Below are 22,880 nucleotides of genomic sequence, written 5' to 3'. Positions count from 1 at the left end.
GAAATAAAAGATGTAATGAAACACATTAAATTACCTTATTTAATGAAACTACTTGGATGAAGTTTCCAAAAATAATCATTCAAACTCAAGATTTTTTTTTTTTCTGGAGATGATGTCCTCTACTACTTAGTTTAATCATTTCCAGGTTAAATGGATGGATGGACAAATGGAAAATAACATAATACTAACTTGAACATCAAAACCTGATTAAACTATATGAAGAAAACTTCTACATGTAATGCACATTAAATTCACGTGGATCAGAATGAGGTAAAGGAAATATTTCAATTACGAGGATGGGATTTCATTCTATATTTGAGGCTCTTCTTGTAAGCCTCATTCTGTTTGTTCAGACAAAAGGGCTTTCCCACATCTTTATCAAACCCAAATGTCTAGAAACAGGAATGCAGGCTTTCATAGTTCGGGAGGATTTAAAAAGAAAACTAGGTGATGTCATGAATAGGAACCATACTGGAAGATGAAAAATAGGAGATTAACACCAAAATAGACCTTCTTCCAATGTTTGATCTGGATGCAGATAAAACTGGCCCCCTCTCCTCTCCTTTGGTGCGATTGTGTCACCTGCTGTTGTGGTCCAGGCTGTATTCCTCCCAGCTCTCTCCCACTTGCCATCCCTTCATAAGTTCCCTGCCCATGATTCTCTTCCATTTCTACTCTCCTGGTCACCATTCTGATTTTGATTCTTACCATTAAACCTTTGATACATTATCCTAAGTAAGAAAAGAAATTTTTCCTTACCAACTCTCTCAAATACTTCTCTCATATTGTACTCTGGTCTGACAGACCAGAACACACCTGACAAAATCATCACAAAGTGATGTAGGAGATGCAGATACTTCATCTCTCCCACCACAGCAATGGAAGCAAAAGCTGCAAGGGGGCCCTCTCCACTGTCAGCCAACTGTAAAGAAATATCCAGCACACCAGATTGCTAGGTCAAAATCTCATGACACTAAATTCCATCAGTATGGGAATGTCTAAATCACCTGTGACATAACCACATTTATGCATCATGTAAAATACTGAAGTGGATCTATGTATGAAAGTGGATAAACCTCCAAGACATATTATTGAGTGAAAAAAGACGTTTCAGAATGATAGCATTTACTACAATGTAACTTTTATGAGGGCAAAGATCTTTGTTTTATTCAGAGTTCAATTGCCAGCACCTAGAACAGTTCCAGTACAGAGTACGCACTTAACATCTGTTGAATATTGAATGAATGAATTTAAGGAGAAATATACAAATATATTCAAATTAAATAATGCTATACATTTTCTATGGATTTATTTTTTTATTATTATTATTTTTTTGCGGTACGCGGGCCTCTCACCGTTGTGGCCTCTCCCGTTGCGGAGCACAGGCTCCGGACGCACAGGCTCAGCGGCCATGGCTCATGGGTCCAGCCGCTCCACGGCATGTGGGATCTTCCCGGACCGGGGCACAAACCCGTGTCCCCTGCATCAGCAGGTGGACTCTCAACCACTGCGCCACCAAGGAAGCCCTCTATGGATTTATTATATAAAAATATGGATTTATACATTAAATAAATATATAAATAATATCATCTATATTATATATTATATTATTTATATATTTTGGATTATGTTATTTATATATAAATATACATACGTATACATATGTGTGAGTATATATGTATGTATTTAAAGAAAAAGTAAAGTAAACATACTTATAGTTTTAACTGGGGAGGTGGGGATTGGGAGATTGGTGTGAGTTGTCAAAGGAAACAGTGTTATTTGTAAGGTTTTAATTTTTTAAAAGGAAAATATGTATGAGTATTACTTGTAAAATTAAAAGTTTTACGGCATCATTCTTGCTAAGCCATGTGGATATGTGGCCACGCACAACATAGAATAAGCTTACAAAATCCTTCTACGGTCTGCACACAACAAATGTCGGGTCTGTCTTGATAATAAACTCTCCAGATTTCAGCATCAGTTACCAGGAGACCAGCTGACTGTGGCTGGTTCACCAACCCCTTTCGTGCTCTTCCCTGACCTCTGTAACCCCAGGAATTAACTTCAGTGAAATGACAGCTGTACCTCATGTGGAGTGAGCCCTGAGAGTACAGGAAGGTCAGAGCAGCAACATTTGCAAGCAGCACACTTCATTCTCCATGCTCCCTCCCTGTACCCTGTCCTTCTCCCTTTGGCCTGCTCTCCAGGCTTCTAGAAAACAGGCCTCCATCACTGTGGTACCCCACTCACATGTGTCATTTCCTCAGAGTACCTGTGTTTATCTTAGCTAAGGAAAGCGTTGACCAAATGAAATGCACTGAAGTAGAATAATGGGTATCTCTAGCTTAACCTTTTTAAGGTTGTTACTTCATTTGGCCAAATGAAACTGAAACTGAGGCAATTTCAAGCTTAGGGGAGAAGGCTATGTTGGGCAGAGCATCCTTAACCCCCACCAGAGGCCTTTACTGTTAGGGATCAGGAAAGGATGCAAAGGAGAGAGTCATGTTGAGAATCCAGATGCGGCAGGGCAGCTTCCGTCTTAACCTTTGGCAGATCGGTGAGGGACAGTGAAGGACATGGACTGAAGAGAGTTCCTCCCCCTGGATGCGTTAGACGCCATCTATTGCACCATCACTTGTCTGCACTTGGCGAAAGATGGGGTTTTAAACCCCAGGGTCAATCTTCTGTCAAACAAAACTATTTCACAAAAATGGTACTTTGAATACCAAAGCAATGAGTCTGCGGATGATGAAGTTCTATGGGTTCTGTTTGCTAATGGCAAGAATCGATTCTTTCAGGCTTCCCTGGTGGCGCAGTGGTTGAGAGTCCGCCTGCCGATGCAGGGGACACGGATTCGTGCCCCAGTCCAGGAAGATCCCAAATGCCGCGGAGCGGCTGGGCCCGTGAGCCATGGCCGCTGAGCCTGTGCGTCCGGAGCCTGTGCTCCACAACGGGAGAGGCCACAACAGTGAGAGGCCAGCATACCGAAAAAAAAAAAGAATCGATTCTTTCACAAAACATATGGAAATATGGAATTAAAATGGAAGGGGTAATGAGCAATGACGTTATGAAATGAATATGATAACCAATTAAGTTTTTACTTCTGCTTAAATTTTTTTGAAAAGGAGCCTATCTATTGTATATCCGAGCTAACATAATCCATTTAACAGACCTTGATGAGTTCGGAGAGCACAATAGTCTGTCTCCCTGGAGGACACTATCAAAAAGCCATCTTGGGCCTTGGTGAGAAAAATCAACAAAAAACCCCTCACATTAGGCAGAACATCACTTTTCCATTATCTCATACATACAAAATGCCATTCTGATCCTGCTTGTGTTTACAGAATAAAGTGGGTCAAAGGAATTCATTGAGATCATAAAGGGCAAGAGAAATGCTAGAGGATAGAAACCCAGTAGCTGCTAGACTTAATGGAATGGAAAAAAATGGAAATTTAACCTATGAGTCAGTAAATCACAACCATTTAGATAGTTCTGGACCAGCAGGTATGGCAGGACATTAATTCAGTGCAGACTAAGAGGTCTAGAACAGGATATACTAGAAAAGCCCAAAAGATGAGAGTCAGTGTGCGCGCATGTGTGTAGTGTGTACGTGTGCTGTGTGTTATGTGTGAATGTCTGTTGTGTGTGTGTATGAAAGTATGTGTGCACACATATATCTGTACAGCTGGGATTGATGGAAGTGATTTAGAGTCACTGCGCATTATCTGAGTTAAGTGATGAGCACTGCAGACTAATCGTTAAAAAAACTCAATTTCTCTTTCTCATGTCATTATCAGTGGATTGTAAAATACTGAGGTTACATATCTCACTGAGAGTTTTACTGTAATATAGAGGATGATTAAGCAACATAGGGCTTGAACTATGAAGTTCTATACTATAGTCCTGTAAAAAGAATATGCCAGGCATTACCTTGTGATCACTAATATAAATTTCTACTGAAAGAAAAAGATAGCATGAATACATTCAAAGCCCAGGTGGGATTCACACCTCAGTTAGACCACTGGTTGGTAATGAGGCCTGAAGGGTGAGCCAGTGACTACATGGCACTTCTTGGAAGAACCATTGTCTGAACCCATTAAACCCTTGTGGGTGAAGTCACTCACAGGCTGCAAAATGTCACTCAAACCATCCAAATGGTAAGTGTTGAGCTTCTAGAGAAATTAAACTACTAAACAGAGGTCTGTAAACACATCTCAGTGGCACAGCTGGAGAGGGAAACCCTATCATCTAAAAACTCAGGGTATCCTTGAGTTGATTTTCATCATGCAGTGAAGATGGGAAAACTACAGTGTTAAATGTTATTATTTCTTTGTTATATATGTCAACTTGGCAAAGGCATATGACATTATGCACAGAACTGAGTTCTGGAAGCTTCTAAGTCTGGATGCCTTGAGAAGTTCATAAACATCCATAGGCTCTCCTGATTGTAAGGTTGGTGAAGTTAGAGTGGAGGGTATTTCAGTGGAAGAAAGTTGCATATATAATAGTTCTGTTTTGGTTTGTCAGCTTGAGGAAACCAGGCTCAGGGTATTTCTGGGCATATGAAAAACTTCCAAAGGAATAGGCCACGTTATTAATGAAAGTATTGGTTATAAAACATATTTCTGAAAATAACCACATACAAATGGCTGGGGTCTAGGAACACACTCACAAGAAGATATGGCCATGGTGCCATGATATCTTGCCATGGTGCAAGCCAGTCCTGGGCACTGACAACAGATCTAAAGAATAAGTAGCTGGATATACTAGTACCAGGTAAACTCGACAAGTAGCAAAAGACTACAAACAGTGTTCTACGAGCACAAGCATCCAGTGAGATGTTGACGGGAATTCGAGGCAAAAGTTTGAGGAATACTATGTACTATAGCACCTCTGTCCTCCTCCTAGGTTCAGAAACCTGGAATTCCACCAGCCTTGGAGGAAATAGATGAGGGACAAAGTACAGAGAGCTGCAGTGTATGGTGCTAGTATGACGTGAGGATCAGCTCCACGTCCTTCCCCCACCCCCTAAAATAAAAACAGCCCTACAGCTGTCCTCTGTGCTAACAAGCCCACAGAGACCTCCCTATTCCTCTCCTGGAGCAGTTCCTTAAAGGCTACCTATGATTCCCTATACCAAGGAAACATCACAACAGAGAAAAGGGCCAGGGGAAGTGTTGTCAAATAAAATATAGAATTTCCCAGTTAAATTTGAATTCAGATCAATAATGAATAACTTTTAGTATAAGTATGTCCCAAATACTGAATGGGACCTACTCATACAGAAAACAAAATCTGTTGTTTATCTAAAATTCAAATTTAACTGATTGTCCTCTATTTTACTTTTATTGTCCCTGCCAGAGGGTATACATCCCTCTTCTATTGTTTATAGAAGGTGCTCAACACAACACAACTTTATGCCGCTCAAGAAGTTCAGGAAAGAGATGGTTATAGGATTCCCAGGAAATCTCTGGTCACCAAAATGAAGTAGAAAACCAAATGCAAAGAACTTAACAGATTCATGGAAGCACAGCATTAACCAATGTAGCATAATTAGAGGACGAAGAGACAGATTAGCCTGAAATACAGTGAGATAGGGTGAAGCAGTATTTCTGAGCAAAGCTTTCTGGCTGAGGGAGGTTAAGAGGCAGAGAAACAGGTGTCAAAGCGCTTCTCAAACAATGACTGGGGTTCTAGTCAAAAGACAAACTTCACCTGTGTACAGTACAGAAAGTCTTATTGTTTCCATGGTGGCCTTTTCAGTCACACCTACTCCCCACTGAATGTATATACTGATTGCGGTAAATATTAATAACATAATCATAAACATGAAAAACAGCTAAACCTAACTGTAGTAGGAGCAGAGTGGTAAATTCTGGCTTGGGCTGTAGGAGCAACTGATAGATGTTTTATAAAGATCATGTCTTATGCTCCAAATAAAGTCAGGGTTCATCTATCATGTTTCCAAAATACATTCCCTACCAAACACACTGACAGAAACCATTTTTATCTTTGTTGGTATAAATCCCAGAAAATCAGTTTTGAAAAAGGGAGTGCTGATGGAATTCTCGAGCTCCAGAGTGAAGGCAAATACTATAGCTCAGTGCAATTATTATCCCTCATCGCAAGATGAAGTCTGATTATGCTATGGCCACAGGGAAGTAACAGAATTAAAACTGTCACATAAGGATTCTCATCTCTGACTGACCCAAGTCAAACATAGGAGAAAAAGAAGCTCTTTGATTCAATTCTATTTCTCTTGCTTTAGTGTCTCTGTGTTACCTCCAGAGGGGGCTCTGAGGAGGCCTCTGAACAGTGAAGACATACTTAGGAGCTTACAATTTAGGAAATACAACACCAAATTTATAAACATCTGACTTAGGAATGACCCATATCTACAAAACCATACAACCACTACCACTGATGCAAGAACAGCCCCCAGGCCGGTGTCCCCATCCCTAGGAGAGCAGGTGCTGTTGGAACCAAGCAGGACTCCATCAAGAGATGAGCATATGTGGCCATACCTGCTGCTTCACCACAAGGCTGGGAAAACTGTACCTGAGAGACAATTTTCAGCTCCTTCCCAAGCTTTTCCATGCTGTATCCTTGTCCTAACCTCCACAGGGGCTGGCGTTTCACTGGGAGTGGAACATTCCAGAAGCCAGCTGATCTTTCTCCCCACCCCCATTCCAACACATCATCCAGGGAGAGTTCATTTCAAAGGGAATTCTCAGAAGCATATCATTTAAAAACCAATAAGAGACTGAATCTGCTACACTTATCGGGCCTGTAACCTCAAGGATAATCAATCTTACCACGACTTTTATCCCTGTCATCTTCGGCCACCCATAAGATGCACGCCCCTCTGAGCAGCTGTTACCTCACATGTGACTCCTGACTTCCTTGCTCTACCTCTGCTCATCCCACCCATCCCTCCTGCCACTACTGGCCTCCCAGAGAACCTGTCCTAGGCTGCTCTCTGGACCCCACACTCCACTGTTGATTAAACTCTCTCACACGCTGGACATCTTCATGAAACATCCCCTTCAGCTCTTTCTAATCACTGAAATCTGACTCTTCCCTCAAGGATACTGCCTGCTCTGGAGCCCTCTCAAGTGGAGGACATTCATTCTCCTGTAGTGTAAGTACCAGAAGGGCCAGAGACAGTGCTGAGTGCTGGCCTTCTTCTGGGTCCTGGATACCATTTCAAAATCACTGGTTTTTTTTTTTTTTTTTCTTTTAAACACCAAAGCCAAACCTTTTCCTCCTTTGAGATCTGTGCCATTTGGTTCTGCTACCCACTCTCTGTGATGCTGTAACTTAAGGCTACTTGGTATGTATATATGTATGTATAGATAGATAGACAGATAGATAGATAGATAGATCGATTGATCCAACAGTGAACAAACCAGGCAGCTAACCCAAGCTGACTTGGGCTCCTGGCTCAGTATTCCTTTCCGCCCCATTTCCTGCCAGTACCCGGAATGACTTCAACGCCCACAAAGAAACTCCACTTAACAACCCCAGCCTCAAAATTCCTTAACCTCCAGTGACCTGTGTGACCACTTCCATCTCACTTCCTCACTTCCTACTCTTCAATCTGGTTCAGTGAGCTTTCTGCTCTCTCAATCTTTGAAATTGCTTTGGCAAAGATCACTTGATCACTTCCCATCCAACCCAGTGGACTCTCTGTAGTTCTCATCTTACTGGACCACTCTGTAACATCCAATACAGTCAACCACATCCACCTCCTTGGAACTCAGTCTCTAGCCTGGCTTCTGAGGTCTCCCTCTCTCTTGACTGTCTTGCCTTTCAGGTTCTCCCTTGCTGGTTCTTCTGCCTCAGCCTATACCATCCATATTGGGGCTCCTAAGTGTTCTGCTTTTGGTCCTTTGCTACCTGTCTCATTGGACGACCCTGTCCACTTTCATGGCTACAAGTCCATGACAGATCCATATCTCTAATTAACCCCTCCCCTTGAGCACTAAAGCTGTGTATGTGCTGGCTTAGACACTTCCACCTCATACTCATTCTCAACATATCCATAATTTGACAAATAAACTCTCCCTCTAAACCTGCTTCTCTTCATGTATTCACTGCCTTGGTAAATGGCACCATATCTGCTCAGAAACCTGGGAGAAATCCTAGACTTTTCATCTCAACCTCATTCTGATCGGTCACAAGTCAGTTCTCCTTATGTACTGCAAACACTTTTCTCATCCTTTCAGTCCCTACTGTGTCTGGTTTGATTCTGGCCCTTTTAATTTCCTACCTCGATGGCTACTAGAACATCCTATCCACTTTCCCTCCAGTTTCCAGTTTACTAAGCACATCGCTATCAATGACCTTTCTTTAACAGAAATCTGGCCACATTACTCTCATACTAAAAAGCTGTAATGGCTCCCCACTGCCAACAAAATAAATTCTAAATTCGGAAGCAAGTCTTTTAAGCTTCTCATGAGCTGGTCCCTCTTCAGCTTTATTTCTTGCTAAATACCATTCCATCCACACAAATCCTAAAATCCACCCAAATTAAACGCTTGCAATGTCACAAACACACCGTGTGTTCCACACCTCTATGCATTTGCTTGAGAAGTTTCCTAGTCCTCAGTGCTCTGACCTTTCTTCCCTCCTCTATTCATTCTGCTAGACGTAAATGTGATTACTCTGTGAAGATTTTGTTCAAGGCCCACCTCTTCCGTACCTGTTTCCTAAACCTGCCCAGGAAGAGTTGACCTTCCTCTTCCATGTCCCAAGGCACCATATACGCATATTCACGGTAAGTCCTCTTCTAGACTGTAAACCCTCTAACAGGCACTGTGTCTCATTCACCTTCTAATCTCCAGCACCTAGCACTGCCTGGTTCATTGCTTAAATTCAAAGAACATGTATTTAATGAATTAATTAGGAGTCACTGCCCTGCAGCTAAGGATAGTCCTTCATGCTTTCCACAAGCTCTGTAATAGAATGTCTCATACTCTATACATCATCTCGAATAGCACAGCACTACACACGTTCTAGAGAGTAAATAAATATATAATTGATTAAAGAATAATGTTCTATTGCCAAAGTCTGGGCAAGAGTCTGCATATGTGTGTGCACGTGGGCTTGTGTGTGTGAGAGAGGGAGAGGTAGAAAGACAGACAAAGAGAGAGAGAAGACCTCTATTCCCCTGCTGGCAGAGTGATAGGGCTGTGTTCTTAGCGTCCCAAGAAGGATACATTTTGTCATAAAAACAGTGCTAAAAATAGTGATTAGATTATATAATTCCTTTATTTTTCAGCTTTTCAATCATTTTTCTACCCTAATTATTCTGACTCCCTGTACATCTTGTTAAAAACAAGACAACAGGCTCCAAATGGAGTCACTTATGCTAAACCCCACATCACCAAATGGAGACTTAATTACAGTTTCGGCTCCTCCAGAAATGGAGTCTTAAACCAGTCAATCAAGAATCGCCTGGTGGGCCAATTCTATCAAGCATTTAGAGAAAAGCTAACACCTATCCTTCTCAAACTCTTCCAAAATATAGCAGAGGGAGGAACACTCCCAAACTCATTCTACGAGGCCACCATCACCTTGATACCAAAACCAGACAAGGATGTCACAAAGAAAGAAAACTACAGGCCAATATCACTGATGAACATAGATGCAAAAATCCTCAACAAAATACTAGCAAACAGAATCCAACAGCACATTAAAAGGATCATACACTATGATCAAATGGGGTTTATTCCAGGAATGCAAGGATTCTTCAATATACGCAAATCAATCAACGTGATACACCATATTAACAAATTGAAGGAGAAAAACCATATGATCATCTCAATAGATGCAGAGAAAACTTTCGACAAAATTCAACACCCATTTATGATAAAAACCCTGCAGAAAGTAGGCATAGAGGGAACTTTCCTCAACATAATAAAGGCCATATATGACAAACCCACAGCCAGCATCGTCCTCAATGGTGAAATACTGAAACCATTTCCACTAAGACCAGGAACAAGACAAGGTTGCCCACTCTCACCACTCTTATTCAACATAGTTTTGGAAGTTTTAGCTACAGCAATCAGAGAAGAAAAGGAAATCAAAGGAATCCAAATCAGAAAAGAAGAAGTAAAGCTGTCACTGTTTGCAGATGACATGATACTATATAGAGAGAATCCTAAAGATGCTACCAGAAAACTACTAGAGCTAATCAATGAATTTGGTAAAGTTGCAGGATACAAAATTAATGCACAGAAATCTCTGGCATTCCTATAAACTAATGATGAAAAATCTGAAAGTGAAATCAAGGAAACACTCCCATTTACCATTGCAACAAAAAGAATAAAATATCTAGGAATAAACCCACCTAAGGAGACAAAAGACCTGTATGCAGAAAATTATAAGACACTGATGAAAGAAATTAAAGATGATACAAATAGATGGAGAGATGTACCATGTTCTTGGATTGGAAGAATCAACATTGTGAAAATGACTCTACTACCCAAAGCAATCTACAGATTCAATGCAATCCCTATCAAACTACCACTGGCATTTTTCACAGAACTAGAACAAAAAATTTCACAATTTGTATGGAAACACAAAAGACCCCGAATAGCCAAAGCAATCTTGAGAACGAAAAATGGAGCTGGAGGAATCAGGCTCCCTGACTTCAGACTATACTACAAAGCTACAGTAATCAAGACAGTATGGTACTGGCACAAAAACAGAAAGATAGATCAATGGAACAGGATAGAAAGCCCAGAAATAAACCCACGCACATATGGTCACCTTATCTTTGATAAAGGAGGCAGGAATGTACAGTGGAGAAAGGACAGTCTCTTCAATAAGTGGTGCTGGGAAAACTGGATAGGGACATGTAAAAGTATGAGATTAGATCACTCCCTAACACCATACACAAAAATAAGCTCAAAATGGATTAAAGACCTAAATGTAAGGCCAGACACTATCAAACTCTTAGAGGAAAACATAGGCAGAACACTCTATGACATAAATCACAGCAAGATCCTTTTTGACCCACCTCCTAGAGAAATGGAAATAAAGACAAAAATAAACACATGGGACCTAATGAAACTTCAAAGCTTTTGCACAGCAAAGGAAACCATAAACAAGACCAAAAGACAACCCTCAGAATGGGAGAAAATATTTGCAAATGAAGCAACTGACAAAGGATTAGTCTCCAAAATTTATAAGCAGCTCATGCAGCTCAATAACAAGAAAACAAACAACCCAATCCAAAAATGGGCAGAAGACCTAAATAGACATTTCTCCACAGAAGATATACAGACTGCCAACAAACACATGAAAGGATGCTCAACATCTTTACTCATTAGAGAAATGCAAATCAAAACTACAATGAGATATCATCTCACACCAGTCAGAATGGCCATCATCAAAAAATCTAGAAACAATAAATGCTGGAGAGGGTGTGGAAAAAAGGGAACACTCTTGCACTGCTGGTGGGAATGTGAACTGGTACAGCCACTATGGAGAACGGTATGGAGGTTCCTTAAAAAACTACAAATAGAACTACCATATGACCCAGCAATCCCACTACTGGGCATATACCCTGAGAAAACCATAATTCAAAAAGAGACATGTACCAAAATGCTCATAGCAGCCCTATTTACAATAGCCCGGAGATGGAAACAACCTAAGTGTCCATCATCGGATGAATGGGTAAAGAAGATGTGGCACATATACAATGGAATATTACTCAGCCATAAAAAGAAATGAAATTGAGCTATTTGTAATGAGGTGGATGGACCTAGAGTCTGTCATACAGAGTGAAGTAAGTCAGAAAGAGAAAGACAAATACTGTATGCTGACACATATATATGGAATTTAAGAAAAAAAAATGTCATGAAGAACATAGGGGTAAGACAGGAATAAAGACACAGACCTACTAGATAATGGACTTGAGGATATGGGGAGGGGGAAGGGTAAGCTGTGACAAAGTGAAAGAGCGGCATGGACATATATACACTACCAAACGTAAGGTAGATAGCTAGTGGGAAGCAGCCGCATAGCACAGGGAGATCAGCTCGGTGCTTTGTGACCGCCTGGAGGGGTGGGATAGGGAGGGTGGGAGGGAGACGCAAAAGGGAGGGGATATGGGAACATATGTATATGTATAACTGATTAAATTTGTTATAAAGCAAAAATTAAAAATTAAAAAATTAAAAAAAATTAAAAAAAAAAAAAAAAAAAGAATCGCCTGGTGGGCACTAGACAGACAATCTGCCTGACAGACACTTGACATGCCCCAAAGGAAAGTGACCTTGCCATAACCAAGCTGCCTTTTGCCAGTATAACTTCCTTGTTCCCACTCCCTTCTACCTGCAAAAGTACTTCATTTTGTACAGACCCTCAGCGCTCCTTGTTGTCTGCTAGATTGGATGCTGCTTGATTCATGAATGGTCGAATAAAGACAGTAAGATCTTTAAAGTGTACTCAGTTGAATTTTTTTTAAAACAATCTCCAAAACCCCAGCTAAACAAATACTCCTGCCAACTCTACATATTTTTTCCTTGCTTTCCTGTTTTCAAGTCTTTGCTCATATTAATCTTTAAACCTGGAATGTTATATAACGTTCTTCCCTCCATCTTTGAATGTCCAAACTCTATCAATCCTTTGAGGCCTAGCTTCCATGTTGCTTGCTCTGTAATGTCTTTCCTGATCTACTAATTAAAACTCTTCCCTTCTCTTTTGAATTCCTGTAGTAGCATGTCTTGCAGCTCCTGCTTATAGCACTTGTTATTTTATTCTCTGCTCTGTGGGTACTAAACCAGGCCCCAATATTTAAATTAAGCTCTCAGAGCCAGAGAGCATTTCGCAGTTCACCTCAGTCCTCGGTCAACACGTACCCTGGGCCCCTCCATGCGTATATGGAGGATTGAACAAATTCTCCCTCCGTGAGTAAGAGAAAAGAGTCTGGAGCCTCCAGGCCGTGGCTTTGGCTTTCAGGTCACTTTTTGAATGCCAATGACATCACCTGTGAGGAGTGGGTTCCGTTAGCATCTCAAACCGTTAAAGGAAGGGGTGATTCATGAGGGACTTCTGGAATATTGACTGGTGCCAGTAACTATTTGGAACGTGCAGCCAGAGAACTAAAACAGAAAAAAAAAAACCCCAAGAAACCCACAACAAGACAGCAACAACAAAAACCCCAAACTATAATACTCCTTCTATTTTAAAGAGAACACTATGAATGACTCTTTGCAAACTGTGGGATTGAACAATCCCTGTCATTATTCCAGTAAAACTGAAACAGACATTTAACCTCCAAAACAACAAAAGGCCCTGAAGCCCCTAACCTCCCTCTGTCTTGGCGGGCACCTCATGCAACGACTGGGGGTGGGGTTCTCTGGGGAACCACGGGTTGGGTTTCATTTTCTTTTCACACAAGAAATTTGAAAGAAGTCATTTTCAGCCTAAAGTGGGGGTGAATTGAAAAAGGGGGAGGGTTACTGAAGAGGAAACAGTTCCACAATGGTCTCAGAGTGGAAGATGGTCAAATTTACTTGCTTTCTGCATGAAGACAGGGATGGTTAATAGAATCTGACAACACCTACATAAGGCAGTAGTACTTTCCATCCAAACAACGTGCTTAGTAAAGTTTTGCATTTGGTATAGTTTACACAAGCCTCTTGTATATAAAACAGTGCATGAATATAAGCCTAATCACCTACTAAGATGTTAAACACTGCAACAAACTATCCCATTACCTGTTGCTTTGCAGCACTGATTCACCCGCAGCAATTTTCATTCTAACTGTAGTTTTGCCCAAATAAAATCAATCCCCCATCAATCCCCCCCAAATGGTTAGATTATTATCAGCCCATTTGTGAGCCTATTCCTACTTAAAGTCATTGCTAGAACTATATCCAATGACAGTGAAAACAACTCAGAAACCCTTTCAGCTATAAGGCTTTTCTCCAAAACTCTTTTACCTCATTTGTACTTGGACTTTGCAAACAATTTCCATTATTTTTTCAGTGATTTTCTCTTCAAGTGAACTTAGTTCATCCTCCAAACAAAACTACAGTCTGTCTCAATAGCAATATCAAGGGACAAAAAGAGTTACTGAAAAAGTTAACTATAATCGTGAGTTAGGAGAGAGATTATGAGATACTATGGGAAGAATAATTATGAGAAGGGAGATGGTGTGGGCAAGAGAAAATAGAAATAGAAAAGGTCTGGCATACAGCAAGGGGCTGGGCAGTGATATCAGAGGCCATTTCTGCACAGGCACAACGGTGTGTGTCTTTGGAAAAGGCCAGTAAAGAGAGTTCCTTCCATCATGAGCATGCGGTTCTAACACAGGAACTGATTGTGACGTTTCATTTCGGCAGAGACGCCAGTGCTGTATTCTCTACAGTCAATGATGCCAATTGTCGCTGGGCCACGGGAGGCACCATTTCTCACCTCTGTAAAGAGCCTCACCAGCCACCCAGAGACCTGGGGACCAATCCTCACCCTTACCCGCCATAGCCAATTAGTCGCCAAGCCTTGCTCACACTACCTCCTGGAGTGTTTCTGGTCTCCCACCTCTCTCTCATCATCTCCATCCTCTGGCTGGGACTACTGCACTGCAACAGCCTCCTAAAGGGTCATCCTGTCCTGCATCCTCTGCCAATCTGTTCTATGCATGTCACTCAACCTGTCTTCCCAGCCTCCCACTCCCCAGATCCCACCACACCTGCCTTTTCCACTTCATAAAATGCTCCTTTCCACCACAAAGGCCTTGGAAGCTATTGAAGTGATTCCTTCTGCTTGCAATGTTCCTTCCAGCCACACCCCTACTCTCATGGCCCTTTTGGATCTTCCTGGTCTTAACCTGAGGTAGAGCCTCCCTGGTGTGTGCTCCCCAGTCATACAGAGGTGCACTTTTGCAATTAATTGTTCAAGGCTCTCTTCCCTGTTAGTCTGTAAATGCTCTGAGGTCAGGGACTGTGCTGGTCCGTGCATGTCCTCATCTACAATATGGGGGTAATAAAACAAGAACGTATAGAATAAGGATTAGATGAGTTCATTCAGGTAGCACACTTTGAATAGTACCTGGTACATATAACGACTGTGTAAAGCTCTAGCCATATGATAATAATCGGCACAGTACCTAGAACAAAGTGTGCACTCAGTAAATATATATTGAATGAATAACGGAATGAAAAATATGATGGTTGAACTAATGAATTCACCAAACCACAGGACCTCTTTTCTTCCAACCAGCTGTTACCCATAAGAGAGTATAGAAATACTGTATGGAAAACGATCACAGAGAAGAATGATTGCTTTTCCCTGTCTACAGCCAACACGATCAATGGTAAAAATAGCATTTTTGTTTCCTGGGATTTTGAATTTATCCTACTGTGTTGCTAAAGAAATATTCACAGCAAGGAGATCTGGAATTAAGAGATAAAGGAATATAGCATCACAAAATACACTTCCAGGATTCTCAGTCTCGTCTTTATTAACTAAACAGTGTCCTTCTTAATGCACACCATACTCTTTAATTATTCCCAAGCTAGAGCCTTTAGAAAACCACACGTCAGCTTGTCCGTCCCAACAAATGTTTACACGGAAAATTTCAACCTATGTTGCCAAAAGGGAAGCTCTTCACCCCTTTATTCTAGCACATTCCATACTTCAGATTCCTCAGTGTCTTTAGGAGAAAGGCATTCGCCACATAACTGTACATCATGCTCTGCTGGTCTAATAGAAAGAGTAACATACACAAACCAACCTGGGCTTCTAGCATGGTTCTGTGGTTGCTCTTGTGGCAGTACCAACACACTTATCAAAGGCTACACGTGGGGAAGGTGCCTCAGTGTTAGTCCGACCCTGTCAATCCTATTATCTGACAAAATTGTGTGTATTTATTGGCCTTTAAGGTAGACTGTGATCTTATTTTAAAATTATTTTGCTGCAGATAGCTCATTTGGATTTAGAAATAAACACTGTTTCATCACATTAGTGATGATCATTCTTTCCCTCCTCTATTGGAGGAACATTTCTGTTTCTTTCTCTAGAGTTAACTTTTCTGCTGTTGTCCTGGACCTTCTATTTCAGCCTCTGTGACAGTCCACACTTTGTGTTTTCAGTTCAGTCATCAACTTTAGAAACTGGCATTTAAGAGATTTGATAGTTATAAAAAATTAATTCTAACAAATAAATTGTGAGAGCCTTTGTCCTTGCACATTTAAAACTAAAGGGTGCTACATTGCATTCCATTATGGAAAATGAATATTCTTTTTAGGATGGATATACTTTACTTGGGGTTTTGTGTTATTGCTGCTGCAGATGCTTCTACTACAACTTCAAAACTTCAAGAAATGTTAGTAATATTAAAAATGGTAAGATTTACGATGATGAATGTAATAATAAAATTATAATCATTTACATGTTTGTTTACTTTTTATATGGATATATAATTTGACAGCCTATGTCTTCTATTTACAGTTATATAGTTTATGTATATAAATAAATATAACTGACCTGTTTTTCCGTGGAGCAAACTGGATCTGTACTGAGAAGTGCTGGAGTCCGGGGCCTGAGTGGGAGCTGAGGGTGGCAACATCCTCGGACCTCCCGGGTTCCCAGGTGGGAAGGGGGAGCTCTGGGAGCGTCTCAGTTCACTTCTGTCCATGCTGGAGAAGTGGAGAGCGTCCTGAGCTTTCTTCTTTTCCTTCTTTAACATATTTACCAAGATATCTAAAACTTGACTTAAGGATTTAGTGACTCATGCTAGATTATAATGATCAAAACACTCATTTTCAAATGAGATTAATATTCCCAATAATATTTGCTATTTGTCATGCAGTAAAGATGGACTAAAGAAAGACTTCACCTTCCTGAGGTCCTTGATACAGTGATGGATCATTTTAGGAGGCTGCTGGGCTTTCAATACGGCACCATTACCATTATATGAAACATTAGCAAACCCAAAGGTCTTTAAAATCTTCTGAGTTTAAACTAATTCGGACTAAAACTTTTATGAAAGGGTTTATAAAAAGGAAAATGAACACCAGGTAGTAGTAGACAGTGGAGCTACGTCTCCACCGGTGAGCAAATAGGACTTTAATGCAGGAAGCTGCTCTGGAGGCAGCAGGATTGGGGAAGGAGGGAGGACGCCAGAGCCCCCCCAGCTGGCAGGTCAGCCGAGTCAGTTCTGGTGGCCAGAGCACCCCCATGTCCAACACATGCTTCTTTAGTGTATATTCGAATGGGGCTTCAAGTCACTTTCTTAAAAAGTCTCTAATGTTTGGTCCCTCTAATTTCACCAAAAAGAGGTGAATTATTGGTAAAGATATATCATTTTTAAATGCCAATTTTGTGGGCCATTTAGATCTATTAGGAGCACTGATGCTGAGTGATAAAATGACTCCTTTCTAAACTACTTCACTGTTCTTTCAGGTTCAAGATGTCAAGAAGTCTAAGGGGTTCTGCCATCATGAAGAGAAAAGACGATACTCCCTCTTGAGAATCTCAGAACTCTACCTGCATGTGCAGTGAGGTGAATTCAAGGCTTTCACCAGCCCTAGAGATGGCTTCATTAAAACAGGAGTCTGAGGAAACACGAAGGTGGCGTGGGAGGGAAGACTGCTACGTAGAAAGGAGTGGAGGAGGGGGCATCAAGGTACACTCATTCTTGCGCAGGTAACATGGAATGCACTTGACTTCCATCCTCCACCTCAGCTTTGACCTCAACTTTTTGGTGATTTCTGGAAGCACTATCAGTTCTTCTCTCACATGCCCTGACATGGCCTCCATTCTTCGCCTTAAAAAAGCATGTATTTACCAAAGGTGTTCACAGCTTCTGTGGTGTCTAGGCATTGGCTCTGCCCAGCTCCCCTACTCTGCTGTGTGGGGATGATTAGCAAGACCATCATACACTTTCACTGTTTCATGCACGGCCATGGCAACGTCCTTTCCTTCACTCAACGATACTCATTGGAGTATGCCAGGCAGTACAGTATTCTGGGCACAGAAATAGAAAGATGAAAAGGCAGACTGGTTTCTTGCTCTCATGAAGCAGATGCCCTACTGGAGAAAGACAGATCTCCCTCTCTCCCTCTCTCCCTCTCTCTCTCTCTCCCTCTCTCTCTCTCTCCCTCTCTCTCTCTCTCTCTCTCTCTCTCTCTCTCACACACACACACACACACACACGATATTAGAGGGTAAAAGTGCCAGAATGCTTATTTTTAAAAAGTCAAGAGTGACTGAGTGGCTGCTCTCCACGGGGTGCTCGAGAAAGGTTCAAGCCTCCAGAAAGGCTTTTTAAAAAGTGACATTTAAGCTGAGATCTGAATGACAACAAGAACCAGACAGAGGGAGGGCATCTAAGCAGAGCAAGTGGTGAGTGCCGAAACCCTAAGGAGAAATGAGCTGGACGGTGGTTCCCAAGCAGGGGCTATTTCACCACCCACGGGACACTTGGCCACGTCTAGAGACACTTTGGGTTGTCCTTCTGGAGTGGAGGGTAGGTGCTGCTACTCGTGTCCAGTGGGTAGAAGCCAGAGATGCTGCTCAACATCCTCCACTGCCCAGGACAGCCCCAGTGGCAGCAGTGCTGAGGCCGAGAAACCGGGTGTTAGAAGAACGACAGAAAGGCCGCTGTGACCGCAGCCTAACACGTACAGGGTGGGGGAGGAAGACGCGAAGCCAGGGGCTGGGCAGGGGCAAGACCACGTGTGGCCGCCTAATTCGCAGGAGGGAGTGTGAATGTTGCTCTAAGATAATGGGCAGTTCCTCGATGCTCTTCATCTGATTTACATTCATAAAGGCCACAGTAGAGATGCAGCTTCTCTGCTGCCTCCCTCTCACCTTTCCTTTGTCTTGCCCCCCTTCCCACTCCCGTTTCACTTGGGCCTTCACTCATGCCAAGTGCAGTGCTGCGGACTAAGTGTCACCTTGTTATGTGTTTTGTGAAGGGATGTCTGAACTTTATTCAGACTGATAATGTCACTGAAAGGACACCATTTTCCCTCCCTTTCCAAGAACATTCCATGCTGTTCACTGTCATTTTGTTTGCAGTACTATCTTTTCTTGAGCTCAAGTATTATCACTTTTTCTCCTATTTTAAGCCGTATCTTTCTCACTCCTCCTATCACTGTCCTGGCCTTCTTGGTTCTACCAAAAAAGATATGAAAATATTCTCCAACTTGACTGTGAGATACTATGAAATTTCAGGAGGCTGTCTTGGTCATTAGCCCTTGATAAATGTAAGCTTTGTGACAAGTACATCTTAGATGCTCTTTTTCCTTCTTCTGAGTCTGCCCATTGTCTGTGGGGTCCTATCTTCCACGACATAACACTCTACAGCACTCAGAGCACTTGCCATAAGGCAGCTTACCGACTTTGCTTGGCACTGTGACGCTGGCGAGAAACAGCCTCACCGGGTAGTTACAGAGATAATGGATGAGGAGCTAGGATGTCAACCTGGGTGTAAACTTTCAGTTTAGTGCTCTTTTCACCATGCCTCCCACACACCCTCACTACAAATATGAGTCTCAGAAGGCGGGGACCCTGCTGGAGTTGTTCACAGTCAGTAAAGAATCCAGTGCAGCCCCACATGGACAGCGGTACCTGGATTTACCAGTGAAGAATGATGTATGTCTCTCTCTCACTCCCTTTTCAAAATAAACATATATGAACAAGCCTAGACTGTTCTCTCTCTGTCATATCTCATTTCATTCCTCCCATACACACAGACATCCATAAGCCCAGAAGGGGATTAAGGAGTTGGTAGGAGTATTTAGGGGAGATGATCCTAAACTAGGATCAAGGCCAGGAAAAGAAGCAGAGCTCAGACTGGGGCTGGGGCCAGGACTGAGGTCTAGGCTGGGACCATCTCTGGAGATGGATAGGGTAGGAGAGAGGAGAAGGAATGCAAGGGTGACAACATTGTGGGCAGTGCTCAGAGACAAGGGCTTGTGTGGGAGTGTAATGCACAGTCGAATCTACTGTTACTGGCCGGATAATAAAGCAGCTCAAACTCACTTGAATCAGACATACAGGGTCTGCTAATACTCAACTAAAATTAGAGACTGAAGTTAATCAGGCAGAGTGCCTACCTCATAGTTGATTTGGTTTTACCTCTTTATTACTGGATTTCCTTCATGTAGGCTATTTTTAGGAATTTTGCACAATAGCTAAAGCTAAAATGCCTTTTAGTAATTTTTAAGAAAGGAACAAAAGTATTTGCTCATGAAGAACTGACTAAAATCATTGCTTGTGCATGTGTAAAGCCTGCAAATGTAATGAAAATGTCAAATCTTTTGCAAGAAGCTTGAAAGGTAAAATAAGAAACAATAGTGAAGAAATGCTGGGGAGACCTGAGGTCTAACCACCCAGTAGGGGCTTCTTAGCAGTAATCACCTGGTCTGTAAGAGAGGCACTCCCGTGGGCTGCTAACCATTTTCAGCACCCAATATGTGCTGTCTCCTAGAGCCGTAAGACTTCTATCCCCAACACTCATCTACACATTTGTAAATGGAACTCAAAGCAATAGATCTGGCTTTTAAATAAAAAGTTACATTTAAACCAATCTCTGCTCTTCATAAGCTAAATACCATTTGTCATTTCTCAGCCATCATTTGAGTTTCACCCACACACCAGCCACAAATTCTGGGCCATAGTGAGGCTGTGGTCAGCCCAGTGTCTGGTCAGCTAGCTAAAGATAACCAGCTAACTTTACTGGCTCAGGACTAAAACAGAAAGAGCACTGCAGAGTCGTCAAAACATATACTAAAAGAAATTTAATATTGAGACATGGTGTAAGAAAGCCCATGCTTTTCAATAAACCGAAATATCTCCCATAATAGTAACTATATCTGGCTAAAAACAAAGTAATTTTTTTTCTTTTATAGCAACTCTGGTTTTTACTAGTTCCTACCGCGTGTTTGCCGAAGGGATATTTTACTTCTAAATGGAAAGAAGCAATGTGAGCTGGAATCTGGGTGGGGAGCTGGGGTGTGTGGTTAGGGGAAGACAGCTAAGTGTTCCCCGCTTCAAGCCAGTAGAAGAAGACTTTCTAATCACTTCAGAAAGGATACTGATTTCATTGTCCCTCTGCTGTAGAATATCTCGTAGCTTTTTATATTCTTCCTCTTTTAATGGTTCTTGACTGTTTTGATCTTTGATTTCAGAGGAGGCTATGCTTGTTCCATGGATCTTCTTGTCATTCAATAGTTTCTGAAAGATGAAACAAGATCTTAGCGTCCATACCTCAACTCCAAATGTCTTTGTTTCTTTGATTCTTTCCGCCTTTACCAATGCCTTGCACAAATCAGGCGTGTGTGTCCTCCTCTGACTCCTTGACTTGCAATGCGGTTGCCTTTGCTTGAATGTGTCTTTCTCCTCCTCCTGCCTGTCTTCTTTCTGTCCTCCTTCCTCATTCCCCTCCCCCTTATCTTATCTCTGCTTCCCTAAACCAGGGAATTCCTGCTCAAACATTATCTCCTCTTGAACTCTTTCCCTTTCTCCATAACCCCATACCATTAATTCACACTTTAAAAAAAAAACACTTATCATGTATTCTAATTATTCTTTACATATTTGTCTTCTCCGTGACTTACTTATTCAACTTTGCCTTCCCTACGCCTGGTCCAGAGCAGATTCACAACAAACGTCTATTATCTTAATGAAGTATGCCAAATTACAAGTCAGGCAGAAGTAGAGGTTAACGATATTGCCACTGTGCCATCATGAAAGGAAAACCTAAGGCTGAAGCTGCTGCAGAAAAATGAACACAATTCTTTTGATATAGCTTCAAAATAAGTAGGTTTTGAACACGGAACTATTCTGTGTAGAAGGTAGAGATTCCTGGCAAAAGCTTTAGAAGCCCATGGTCTGAGCTTACTCATGGGGAAGTAAGATACAACCTCTGAAGAAATTCAGTGATCCTCTCAGCATTGATTTGAAGATCATACTCTTCTAGACATGGGAAGCTAGGTCCTAAACATTTCAAGAGTTGGTCAACTAGGAAAGCTTTATTACAGTTTGAACACGGCAGACAATGGCTTCTACTAGTGGAAATGTTTAAATTTACCTTTAAATAATGGAAACAGTGATGAATTTTACGCATATCAGCGCCAACCTCTAGTTTACTCTCTGGATGCTGGTCTTCTAAAAAGGATGTTATTCGCTTTTCCAGCCTAAAAAATACATAATGTATGAGAATCAACTGTGTCCTCAAAACTTTAGTAATTCTAATGGCATTACTTAGTTGGTTAACATTTGTAGTACAGGATATTGTTCTCACTTCCTTATGAAAATATGATTATCTGATTTGACTATAAACATTAAGGGGGAAGAAACAAATTGACAAAGTGAAATCTGGAAATGATGCAATTATTTGACTAATTTCCAATGACTTTTCACATGCAGCTTCAATACAAGAATCATTTGATTTCTACAAAATATGCATTCTAGCCAAGCTGACTTTCTATGCCCCTGCGCCTAGCTGCAACATCGTTACAGAGAGTAATGAAAAAGCTTTTTTAAAAAAATTAGTTTCATTAAAAATTCATGCTACTCACACTATTTACAATAGCCAGGTCATGGAAGCAACCTAAATGCCCATTGACAGACGAATGGATAAAGAAGATGTGGTACATATATACAATGGAATATTACTCAGCCATAAAAAGGAACGAAATTGGGTCATTTGTAGAGACGTGGATGGACCTAGAGACTGTCATACAGAGTGAAGTAAGTCAGAAAGAGTAAAACAAATATCGTATATTAATGCATATATGTGGAACCTAGAAAAATGGTACAGATGAACCAGTCTGCAGGGCAGAAATAGAGACACAGATGTAGAGAGCAAACGTATGGACACCAAGGGGGGAAAGAGGCGGGGGTGTGTGTGT

At 41.5% G+C, this 22,880-nt stretch overlaps 1 protein-coding gene across 1 annotated transcript in view; it reads right to left on the bottom strand.

Moving 5' to 3' along the window:
- KIF6 (kinesin family member 6) overlaps positions 1 to 22,880 on the bottom strand; it is a 402,079-nt gene that overhangs the window by 182,328 nt on the left and 196,871 nt on the right. The window contains exons 11-13 of the mRNA XM_060109677.1: positions 22,058 to 22,163; positions 21,063 to 21,201; positions 16,504 to 16,719 (exon numbers count right to left, since the gene is read on the bottom strand). Of these exons, the coding sequence (XP_059965660.1) occupies positions 16,504 to 16,719; positions 21,063 to 21,201; positions 22,058 to 22,163 (461 nt within the window). The remainder of the gene's footprint in view (positions 1 to 16,503; positions 16,720 to 21,062; positions 21,202 to 22,057; positions 22,164 to 22,880) is intronic.

Source organism: Mesoplodon densirostris, chromosome 10 (assembly GCF_025265405.1).
Source record: "Mesoplodon densirostris isolate mMesDen1 chromosome 10, mMesDen1 primary haplotype, whole genome shotgun sequence".
Taxonomy (NCBI): Eukaryota; Metazoa; Chordata; class Mammalia; order Artiodactyla; family Ziphiidae; genus Mesoplodon; species Mesoplodon densirostris.
The sequence above is the reverse complement of the archived record's forward strand: the minus strand, read 5'-3'. Positions and strand labels throughout refer to the sequence as shown.